The sequence below is a fragment of the Amblyraja radiata genome, chromosome 11, assembly GCF_010909765.2.
Source record: "Amblyraja radiata isolate CabotCenter1 chromosome 11, sAmbRad1.1.pri, whole genome shotgun sequence".
NCBI lineage: Eukaryota > Metazoa > Chordata > Chondrichthyes > Rajiformes > Rajidae > Amblyraja > Amblyraja radiata.
In genome coordinates this window covers 37150096-37162125 of record NC_045966.1, presented here as the reverse complement: position 1 = coordinate 37162125, position 12030 = coordinate 37150096, and the positions used below count along the sequence as shown (strand labels likewise).

The window sequence follows — 12030 nt, the reverse complement described above, 5'->3', positions numbered from 1 at the left end:
AAGAAATATATGTAAAACATATATATGGAAACAGCACCCGTAGTCAGGATCAAATCTGCATCTGTGGTGCTGCAAGGCAGCAACTCTACCGCTGCACCACCGTGCCACCCCATTAAATTCTTTTTTCTGTAATATATTTATTATGGTATCACGTCAATAAAGATGAACACATGATTCTGATTTCTGCCCTTAGTTGGATAACACACATCTCCAGTCGTTGTGTTTTATGGCTGGTTTACAACCTCTTCAGTCTGAATGTCTCAACCCGAAACATCACCTATTCTTTCTCTCCAGAGATGCTGCCTGTCCTGAGTTATTCCAGCTTTTAGTGTCTATCTTCAGTTTAAACCACCATCTGCAGTTCCTTCGTACACTCTTTGTTAAGCAAAACAGGTCCTATTCTCACCTATTATTCACCTCAACTAAGTCTTTTCTTCACCTCCGTTGCTGCAGAGAATAGTTATCAAATCTTTCTTCAAAGTGAAAAAAAAATTCCAGCCCTGCCAATATGTTCATAAATCGCCCCTGGATCCTCTCTAGAGCAATTGCACCCTTTCTACAATGTGTCATAGTTTTACAGTATGGAAACAGGCCCTTCATCCCAACTTGTCCATGCAGATCAAGATGCCCCATCTAAACCAGTTCCATTTATCCGCATTTGGCCCATTTCCCTTTAAACCTTGTGTGTGCCAGTATGTGTGTCAATGTGTGTTAGGCTGTGTGTGAGAGTGTGTGTCAGTGAAGCAGCGACAACACCCGGAGTGAGCGATGACTTGGCGATGTCCGGGGAGCATTTCCCTCTCTCCCCCCCTCCCCAGGAATGTGGGCCGGCCCAGGTGCTCTGTGTCCAGCTGGGCTCCGGGGGAGGTGAGGGTCAATGACCCGGGGGTCCGAGGGAGGTGACGGACCATGTCCCGGGGGTCGGGCATCGGAGTGGAGCTATAGCCCGAGATTCATCCCCGCGGCTCCGGAGGCGGCACCAACTCCCCCACTCACCCGGTTCGCTCCTGGCTCCGGGCCAGGGTTAAAACCCCATGCGGTGTGGACAGAGCAGCCGACGGACACAGAGCCGCCGGAGGTGAGGGTGGGAGGTATGAGCGGTGCCTCCGGGGGGCAGGGGGGCGGGGGGCGGAGGTGTCGGTGCTGGGACCACCGCCGTGTCTCACCTATCACACCATCTGCGCGGGAATGTGAACGCGGGTGAGGCAGCATCTATAGAGCGGTAGACTAAAATGCTGGAGAGATGCTTGAGTCTGAAGAAGGATCAAACTCAGATATAGATGTTGCCTCACCCGCTGAGTTTCTCCAGCATTTTTGTCTACATTGCCATTTTAAATAGTGTACGATGGGCTTAAGCCAATTGCTTGTTCTTTACAGGGAACCCGCCGACAGAAAACTATTCTCATTGATGAGTGGGGAGGAGTGTGACTTTATTTATTTATTTATATGCTTTAAAAAATATATTTTTGAGCCTGAAAACTTCTGTCATCAGCGTGAGAGCGTGAGAATTTCGTCAAATGCGTGAGTCTCACACTCAATGCGTGAGAGTTGGCAGCCCTGTGATCCCTAGTATGAAGAAAATGTTCTTTCTCACAGGTTTGTGAGTCTCTCAACAAAAGTACATCCCAACATTTCTATATTGATTCATATTTATTCAAATGATTAATCATTTTATCCTCAATTATCATTTTGAGCATCCACTGTACCACAGATATTAAGCAGTCTGGCCGACTGATCTGTAGTTGCTGGCTTCATTTGGACATCCTTTAGATGGAGAGTTTTGTTCTCAATAAGTAAAATGAGGGTTATGGGAAAGGATCAGATAAATGGACTTGGGGATTGTCAGTTCAGCCATGATCCAATTGAATCACTTGTTTTATAATCTAAAGTAGCGCCAATCTTCCTGATACATAAGTTATATTTAATCAATTTTTAGGGTACGTAGTATCTCAAATGCCTTCACATTACAGTTGCAAAATACTAAATTTAGTGCCTCTACTGTGAACTGTGTACAGGTTCGGAAATTCATTTTTTAGGTTACTAATCAGTCCTACTCTTCCTCACACTTATTTTGTAGATTCATATCAGTAGGACACTTTAAAATTTCTCATTTAGTCATTGCTCAACTCTCATTATCTTTTGTTGTCCTTAATTCAAATGTTACTTCCCCCATTGCTGTCCACACTGATTCTCACTTCCATATAAGATCTGATTTCTGCCCTAACCCATTTCCACAGATTCATCTCTCTAAATTATTTCATTACCCTTTCAAAGATCTTCATCTTTGATCATTTGTCATTTCCTCTCAGGACATTAAAAGGCAATTTTTGGAAATGAAAAAATGTTTAATCTACCAAGCAATTGTCTACTGCACAACAACGAAGTAAAGGGCCTGTCCCACGAGCATGCGACCTGCTTGCGGCAAGCGCAACCAAACCGGAAGTGGGGGCCGCTCGGGGGCCGTGCGGAGGTCGAGTGATCCCCGTACAGGGACGGTCCCACCAGCATGAGCCTGTATGCGGCTAGCGCGACCAAACCGGAAGCGGGGGCCGTGCAGAGGTCGAGTGAATGACGTGAAGTTCGAGCGAAGTCTGGGGGAAGTTCGCGCGTGACGTATGGCGCCAAGACGCTGTGTACGGCGTCAAGACGCTGTGTATGGCGTCGAGACGCTGTGCATGCCCGTTGAGGAGGCTGTGGGCCGGCAGGCCGTTGTCGCGCGGAATTTTTGAACACGGTCAGTTTTTCGGAGCCCCACACGATGTCGGGACCAGCTCCGCACAACTCCATACGGCTACGGCGATCGAAGTGGGACCGGCCCTGCGAGGCCGGTCGGTTCAAGCGATCACGTTAGGTCGCGCTTGCCGCATGGAGTCGCATGCTCGTGGGACAGGCCCTTTAGTAAATGGTTCCGTGCAGCTTTGAAAATGCCAGGAAAGTCTTTGTTGTGTGATTAAAACCCTTTTCTCCTAAACTAGTTAAACTGCAACAAGTTACCATACTCTTATAAGTATTAATTTAACGAGAAAAGCAATTACATTCTACACTGTTGCCTGATTGTATGGCCTGTGGAGTAGGTTAAGTTCATGATTATGCAGATATATTTTAGTGGATAATTGAAACAACCAAACTTCAAAAACCAGGCTCAGTTTGTTTGTATTTTGGCAATGCATGCACAGCTGTAGCTTTTGGTCATACGATTTCAACATGTTGCAATGTTTTTAAATAAGTGACCATTGCTGCAATACTGTGACAAAAATTGAATCAGGCCAATGTTATCCTACAATTTTCCAACCAATCCCTGTTGAGAAAAGTCGAACCATCAGAGTAAAGCCCTGAACAAAGTTTAGTGCACCTTGTGAAGTGTTTGTAGTGAGATGGTCATTGTTATCTCGTGACTGCTGCGCAGGAATGATAAGGGGTTTGCTTGTGTTCCAGGCCGGCTATACTCACATTCAAATGACTCTTGAGGTTTCCTGAATTTTAATTTTTGGCAACAGCAAAGGTCATTCAACCCTGTCTACGTTGTTTGCGCTCAGCCTGCCAAGGTCTACTGGATCTGTCGGTCGCTAACCATTTTAATTCCCCTTCTCATTCCCACACTGACCTTTCTGTCCAAAGAAGGGTCTTGACCCAAAATGTCACCCATTTCCTCTCTCCAGAGATGCTGCCTGTCCCACTGAGTTACTCCAGCATTTTGTGATTCTTTTCGAAGTGTTCTTTAACCACTTCCGTAACAAAGGATTCCCCACAACTGATGCCAGTGGTCAGAAACAAGAAAGGCTGCCTCATATTCTCTCTTTCACATGCTGTCACCTTTTTAAAGTATCCTTGTTCTGCCTCCAACAGAATTGTTCAACAATGAAGCAGCAGAATCCCAGGACCATATCCTCCTGGACCTCCATGATGGGCTCAAGCTGACATGTGGCACCAATCAATCTGAGAACGTCAACTGGTACAAAGAAGATGAGCAGATCCTGCCCAGTGAAAGAGTGCATATAGCACGGAAGGTTCTAGAAATTGTCGAGACTACATACAATGACTCTGGCCTATACCTATGCGTGGTGCGTGGAACAGGCAAGATTCTAAAAAACTTCACCGTAACTGTAGCAGGTATGAGTTCATTCCTTTATGCTTCAGATTCAGATTCAATCAGATTCAATCTTTATTGTCATTGTGCAGTGTACAGTACAGAGACAACAAAATGCAGTTAGCATCTCACCCAGAAGAGCGAACATAGAATAATGAACAGTAAAATATATATATGTGCAAACAGTAGCAGTAGTGCAATTTTTCTGGGGGAAGGAGTGGCCGGGGGGGGGGGGGTGACTGGCAATCACCAAGGTGCAGAGTTAAGTAGTGTAACAGCCGCAGGGAAGAAGCTGTTCCTGAACCTGCTGGTCCGGCAACTGAGAGACCTGTAGCGCCTCCCGGATGGGAGGAGGGTAAACAGTCTGTGGCTGGGGTGAGAGCAGTCCTTGATGCTTTGGACAGACTCAATGGAGGGGAGTGAGGAACCGGTGATGCGTTGGGCAGTTTTCACCACCCTCTGCAGTGCTTTCCGGTCGGAGACAGAGCAGTTGCCGTACCATACTGTGATACATAAGGATGCTAACAGGGCCAAAGAGTAATAAATACACTTACTTTCATGTGACAAATGTATTCCATTTGTACAGAACATCATGTTAATATAATATTTTGATCACTACAATTTATCATTACTACTTGTTTTATATATACTGGTCTTTCATTCTGCGAAAATTCTTTGTTCTTCCAATTTTCTCAACAGCAAGAAAACAATGAAGTGTGAGGCCAATAAGATTTAGTAATTTTGTTGACAAAGTAAAGAATGCAGATTAACTTCACTACATTGTGAATGGCTGGGATTTTCATGCCCTGAATCATGGAGATAGACATAGGTCCTCTTTGAGTGGACAGTAACATTAAAGAGATTACAGAACATATAATTAAAATTAATGTCATCGATTTTTATCTGAGATATGATTGTTGTTATCCTTTCCATCCAGTACTCTGGCAAATTTCAGCCATTAAGGGCGGCACAGTGGCACAGCGGTAGAATTGCTGCCTTACAGGACTAGAGACCCGGGTTTGGTCCTGACTACAATTTATCATTCTGAATATCATTTATCAGTCTGAAGAAGGGTTTTGGCCCGAAACTTTACCTATCTCCTTCGCTCCATAGATGCTGCTGCACCCGCTGAGTTTCTCCAGCATTTTTGTGTACCTACAATTTATCATTACTACTTTATCATTGGTTTCTGTATGGGATTTGTACGTTCTCCCCGTAACCATGTGGGTTTTCTTCGGGTGCTCCGGTTTCCTCCCACATTCCAAAGATGTACAGGTTTATAGGTTAATCGACTTTGGTAAAATTGTAAAATTGTCCCCAGTGTGATTGCTAACACTAAACTAAACACTAAAAATAAAAACTGTATAGCACTATATTAGAATGGTTTGATTGTATAATCAATCCAACTGAGTGGAAGCCGCCAGAAACTGATGAGGTTCTCCCATCTAAACAACAATGATGCAATATAGAAAAATTGGTATGATGCACAAATTCAGACTGTTCAAATCAAGTTTGCACAATACTCCCTTGACTTTTGCCAGAATTTTGTAAAAATCTAATGATGGATTTGGAGATACCTAGCATATCTCATATAACCTCTTCTATAAAGTGCATCTGTGTATCAATGAGAGGATGGGATTGTAAAATGAGATATGCAGTTCATCAAACAGCTGCTAGATTCTTGTTTCCTACCTCTGTACATAAGGAATGGACACTTAAGGATTTTCTAACAATATTCATGCAGCATCTTTACTTCATAGATTTTTGTTACCAGAAGTGTGCAATGTAATCCTCTCCAGTAACAAACTCCTTCGAAGACCTACTGTATATTATCATATAACATAAAGAAACAGCTCCATCTTTTGGCATTGTTTTCTGTAAATTCTAGACAGGAACAATAGACAGGAACAAGTTTCAGTTGTTTGCTGTGGGCTAAAGGCTAGCAGGCCATGTGAGATTTGAAGTTGTCCTCAACCGTGTACATCCATAGTAATGGCAGTCTGCCTGTGAGGTTCGATGCAATCCTGTGGCATGCTGTTGATAATATAGTGCTCAATGCTCTACAATGATCAGGTCACTCATTTGTTCAAACAGTGTGACCAAGGAAACTCAGTCTCCTGACTCTGATCATTGCAGTTGCTGCCAGGCAGGCTGACTATCGGACCTCAGCTTTGGTGATGCATTCACTGAAGTGGACAGGGAGCAATCAATGTAGGGGCCATTGCCTTATTTTTCCTGCATGGAAATCTCTGTTGATGGCTACTTCTCCAGGCCTGTGCAGCAGAATGTCATCAATATTTGTGTTGAACTGTAACTTGCACGTGTGCCCTTGAAATTCACATTTAATTTAAAAGATAATTGATTTTTTTAAATCACCACAGCATTGCTGAAAGTTATTTGTGGCTGATCTTTGAAAGACTTCATTTTGGTTTTTGCCCAGTTTATTTCCAGACAAAATGAGAAGGCTTCATTTTGCATAATCTCCATTGCAATGAATCATATGTTATAATGTACTAAAATATATATGAGATTCCAGTTTTTCAGGTTCAGTGCCCTATGCTTTGATTGTTACAGATTCTTTGTCTTCTGGAGATGACGATGAAGATGGTGGATCTGATGACTCGGCTCTAGAAGCGAGTGATGGCCGTTCATTTCCTAAGAAAGGTCTACACTTTTGGCTAACCCTTTCTCTTTCTCTCTCACGCATTCATATATCTGGAAAAGTTGTATATATTTTGTTAGGTATTATATGGTCCAGGTGTTTAAGGAAGCTGGTATGGACATGATGACCGTTACAATGTACATGGGTGTGCTACATGCAATGTGTCCTGAACATAAAGCATGGCATTGAGGATAAAACAATGTGGGTAGTGTTTGCACAAAATGTGAATGCTATATATCCCAAAGTATGAATCATTACATACTTGATGACATTTCCGTTAGTGATTATTTTTGCTCTCTCCTTTGCTGGATCTGTAAATCTATCATGGCTGTGACGGAGTTTGGTGCTAAGTAGTTCTGGCAGAACCCAAGTGGAGCTTCAGGAAATAGATCAGTAATAATGGGTAATAATGCTTGATGATGTCTTTCACCACTGTGCCAATCATTGGCAGGTGGCAGTTTGGGCGTTAAATGACTGAGTCGATAACAACCAAAATAATGCCTTGCAGCCGAAATGCACCGAGGCAATGCTGCACTTTGTTGTGTGATGGAGGAGTCGAAGTGCTCTGAACCCGAATGTTTCAATTTGGTGCATACATTGGTAAATAGTTAGGTGTGGGATAGAGTACAGCATTATCAGCATCTCAGATCAAAAAAACAATGTGGTTTTAACCAATGTTCAACTTAGCCATGTTTGCCACATTAGTATGTATGAATGGAAGACATGTTTTTGCAGTGCTGCACTCTAAGAAATATTGGAAATGTGTGTCTTGTTTGCAGAAGCAAGTCTATTGCTGTTCATTTGAACTGCTATGTATATTTTTGGGCACCACTTTGCCTTTGCTCTAATTATTTAAGCTCTGTAGATTCGGTCTACTGCTAAATGCGTGGCCTAATTGCCACTGGAGCTCCCAGACCAGCAAATTAGCTCAATTACCACAGAGCTGATTAGGCAAGAATGCAGAGGAATGTGTAACTTCTTGGAGGAGAATTACAAAATGATTGATGTTTGATATGTTACTGTTGAGTTTTTTTTACACTGGGTTCATAAACTCAGGGTAGAACTATTGACTCTGGTTGGCCAGTATTTAATTTTTTTATGATTCCAGAGTTAATTCAAATGTTTAGGGACCATCCCTCCTGATCTAAGGTAGACAAAAATGCTGGAGAAACTCAGCGGGTGAGGCAGCATCTACAGAGCGAAGGAAATAGGCAACATTTCGGGCCGAAACGTTGCCTATTTCCTTCGCTCCATAGATGCTGCCTCACCCACTGGGTTTCTCCAGCATTTTTGTCTACCGTCGATTTTCCAGCATCTGGAGTTCCTTCTTAAACCTCCTGATCTAAGGTTTTTTTAATGCTCACTGCCAACTGTCCTCAGATAGTTTCAATGTAAAGTCAACGTGGAAACTATTGTGGATCCCAAGCTAGAATTTGAATTGTCATACAGTTTGGAAACAAGCCCTTTGACCTAACTCTTCCATGCCAAGCAGGTTGCCCACATACACATGTCCCATTTGCCTGTGTTTGACCCATATCCTTCTCAACCTTTCCAATCCATGTAACCATATAACCATATAACAATTACAGCACGGAAACAGGCCATCTCGACCCTTCTAGTCTGTGCCGAACACATAATCTCCCCTAGTCCCATATACCTGCGCTCAGACCATAACCCTCCATTCCTTTCCCATCCATATAACTATCCAATTTATTTTTAAATGATAAAAACGAACCTGCCTCCAACACCTTCACTGGAAGCTCATTCCACACAGCTACCACTCTCTGAGTAAAGAAGTTCCCCCTCATGTTACCCCTAAACTTCAGTCCCTTTATTCTCAAGTCATGTCCCCTTGTTTGAATCTTCCCTACCTGTCCGAATGACTTTTAAATGTTGTTATTCAATCACTTCCTCTGATCATACAATTGCTTAATTTCAGATAAACTGTGATAGTAATGTTTATCAAAGAGTATGCAGGCACGGGTTATTGATTGGGGACGATCAGCCATGATCCCAATGAATGGTGGTGCTGGCTCGAAGGGCCGAATGGCCTCCTCCTGCACCTATTTTCTATGTTTCTATGTTTAGTATGGGATAATTTTGTGATATGTACCTGCAGTATAGAACCTTGTTCCAAGTATGGACTCACAAGAGACTGCAGATGCTGGAATCTTGAGCAAAAACAAAGTGCTGGAAGAATTCTGCAGGTCAGGCAGCATCTGTAGAGAATGATGGACAGACGAGGATTTGAGTTGCAACTTTTCTTCAAACAAATCGGTCTGAAAGAGGGTCCTGACCTGTTCATATCCCTTCACTGATACTGCCTGGTCTATTGTGCAACTCCAGCACTTTGTTCCAAGTATGCCCAATTCATGGATTCAATCACAGCACCCAATGCCAATTCAGAGTTGAGATTTTGTTGAAGAATCCTCTGCCTGCAACATTCACCCCTTTTTTATGGATACTCTCTAATCTGGTATGTTTACAGCAATATTTTGTTTCTATTTCACATTTCCTGTCTCTTCCATGTGTTTTGAGTTTTCACCTTTAGCCAACTATCTAGACTTTGTTTCTCTTAATTAAACCTCTCATCAGTCAACTTTCTTGGTTTCGCCACAATTTACACCACGGTTCATCTCAAGTAAAGGGTCATACTAAACTGTTGTGGTGTTACACATAATTACACCAAAAGCTATGGGATGCTGCTCATGGGCAGGGTAAAGCAGTTAATTACAGATTGTTAACTAAAGTGCTTTGCTTCTGCCCACAGGGACTCCCTACTGGACACACTTTGAGCGAATGGAGAAACGGCTGCATGTGGTTCCAGCAGCTAATACCGTGAAATTTCGCTGCCCAGCGGCTGGAAATCCTCTTCCCATCATACGCTGGCTGAAGAATGGCAGAGAATTCCGGGGAGAGCAGCGGATCGGAGGAATTAAGGTAGACTCCCTTTCACCCCATATGTGGGATTGCTGAGAATTAAGTTCCTACGTATTCAGAGGAATCGCAACATGAAGAGTGAATTTTAAATAAAAAAGGTTGATCTATATTTTCTCTACTTTACCAGGAACCTAGACAGCAGTTGGCAGCAGTGTACTGGGAATCTTGACATACACACAACATGCCAAGAGATCAGAAATACTTACTTTCTTCACTTGGATCACTGACCCTTTTGCAACAAGTGAAATCGCACATCCACATGGGATTGAATATACTTAGTTTAGTGATACAGCTTGGAAACAGGTCCTTCGGCCTACAAAGTCAACGCCAACCATCAATCATCCACACTCTATTTCTATCTTACACACTAGGGACAATTTACAGAAGCCAATTAACCTACAAACCTGTACGTCTTTGAAGTATGGGATAAAACCGGAGCACACAGAGGAAACCCATGTGGTCACAGGGAGAACATACAAACTCCATTCAGACAGCACCTGTAGTCAGGATTGAACCCGTGTCTCTGGCACTGTAAGGCAGGCACTCTACTGCTGCACCACTGTGCCGCCCTATATAGTATCAAACTCCAAGTGTCTAGGATTAGGGGCATAACCCTTCTCCAATAGTTCTTGAAGGAAGTGGTTGTGAAGGCCAATAGAGCTATGCAACTCTACTGCTTCTTACATTGTCTGCTTTGTGGGAAATGGAACACAATCACGGTAATTAATATTGTATTTCAAGCCAGCTGATTGTTCCTGTGTTACTACAACACAGAAAGTGGCATGACAAATGAAGCATGTAGCTCACTAATCTTTGGTGTAAAAGGTTTTACAACAGAGAGACAAGCCTGGGATATTGTCAGCAGCCATATGAATGATCTGTTCAAGAAACTGGCTTACATGAATATAAATTATCAAAAAGGCAGGGGTGTATGAGTGAAACATGATGCTTTCTTAACATATAGGAGGCTGTTAGCTGAGAGAAGCCATAAACAACAAAGAGTGAGAGCTCAGCAATTTCCTTAACTTTTCAGATTTTTTTCACGGGAATTGAAGAATTATTCCTTGAATTGTGTTACTGGTGAGATTGATTGATATGTCTGATAAAAGAGGCAGTGCTTCTTTCAGTGAATTCCAGGGTCATTGTAATCTGCCTCGATATGCATATCTATAGGTTTAATTTATAAATATGAAACGTATTTAATGTCCTCCTGCTCAATTGAAAATATGCTTGCTGGTGAGTATCACCAAGGCCTGAGTGCACTGTATTGACACCTGAGCAAAGTATTGAAGAATTGCCTGTTCAGGCAGAGTGAAATACCTAATAAGGTTTTGTATTTATATTCTCATCGGTTGTGGATGTTGCTGATTCTACTGGATTTATGTCTAACTGGTCTAGAAATGAGACAGTTAGAGTGAACTACATTAGTGGCTATATGGAGTCACAGGTAGACCAGAGTGATCAAGGAAGGTAGATTTATTTCACTAATAAATAATAGTGAGCCAGATATTTTTAGCAGCAATCCAGAATTTCATGGCCATTGATACTGAGTTTGATATTGATACTTTTTAGTTTAATTGCAGATTTACTTAAATATAAATTCTCCAGTTGCCAAGAGATTTGAACTCTCATCTTTGCTTCAACAGTCTAGACCTCTGTTAGCTAGTTCAGTAAACTAACAAGTACATTTTGAAGAACAACAACTTGTTCTTTCTGTCAAGATCAGCAAAACAAATTACTGATCTGGTTTATCCAATTCACTATTTGTGAACATTTCAGACACTACTTTCTTAGATATAGGACAATCTATGTATTTTTTTTAAATCTTTTGATGGATGAACAAGAACAAATTAGAAAAGTTATTGTAACCCTAATGGTAGGAACTATATTGATGTAGGAGGCAGCTGAGGTGAATCTAAACTATCCTGTTGTCAGTCTATGCTGTGTGAAGCCAGGGAGGTTACAACGGCTTTCTTTTGTCCGCTATCCGAATTGGTAATGACCATGATACCTTCAGTGATTAAAAGAACATCAAATATTGTTTGGCAAACCTTGTTTTCTATGTATCACCTAATGTGGTAAACACTTCCCCCCAAAACATTGACAAATGAAATATATCAAGGATCCCATTATTAAGAGTTATCAGCACTGTCCAATAGCCACTGGTTAGTTAACATTTGCAGAATAACCCTTCTTCCACATTTCCTTACAACGTACTAGGAGGCCATTCATCCAATTGAGTCTATGCCATCTCTTAAAGCTATCTCATTACCTCAATAATGTTTGCTCTAACTTGATCTCATCAACGTGCCCCCAGATTCTACCATCCATCACACTAAAG

General features: G+C 42.2%; 1 protein-coding gene across 1 annotated transcript in view; it reads left to right on the top strand.

Moving 5' to 3' along the window:
- Nucleotides 1-12030, top strand: part of LOC116978502 (fibroblast growth factor receptor 4-like) — a 56440-nt gene that overhangs the window by 24527 nt on the left and 19883 nt on the right. The window contains exons 3-5 of the mRNA XM_033029679.1: nt 3847-4110; nt 6662-6751; nt 9520-9689. Coding sequence (XP_032885570.1) covers nt 3847-4110; nt 6662-6751; nt 9520-9689 — 524 coding nt within the window. The remainder of the gene's footprint in view (nt 1-3846; nt 4111-6661; nt 6752-9519; nt 9690-12030) is intronic.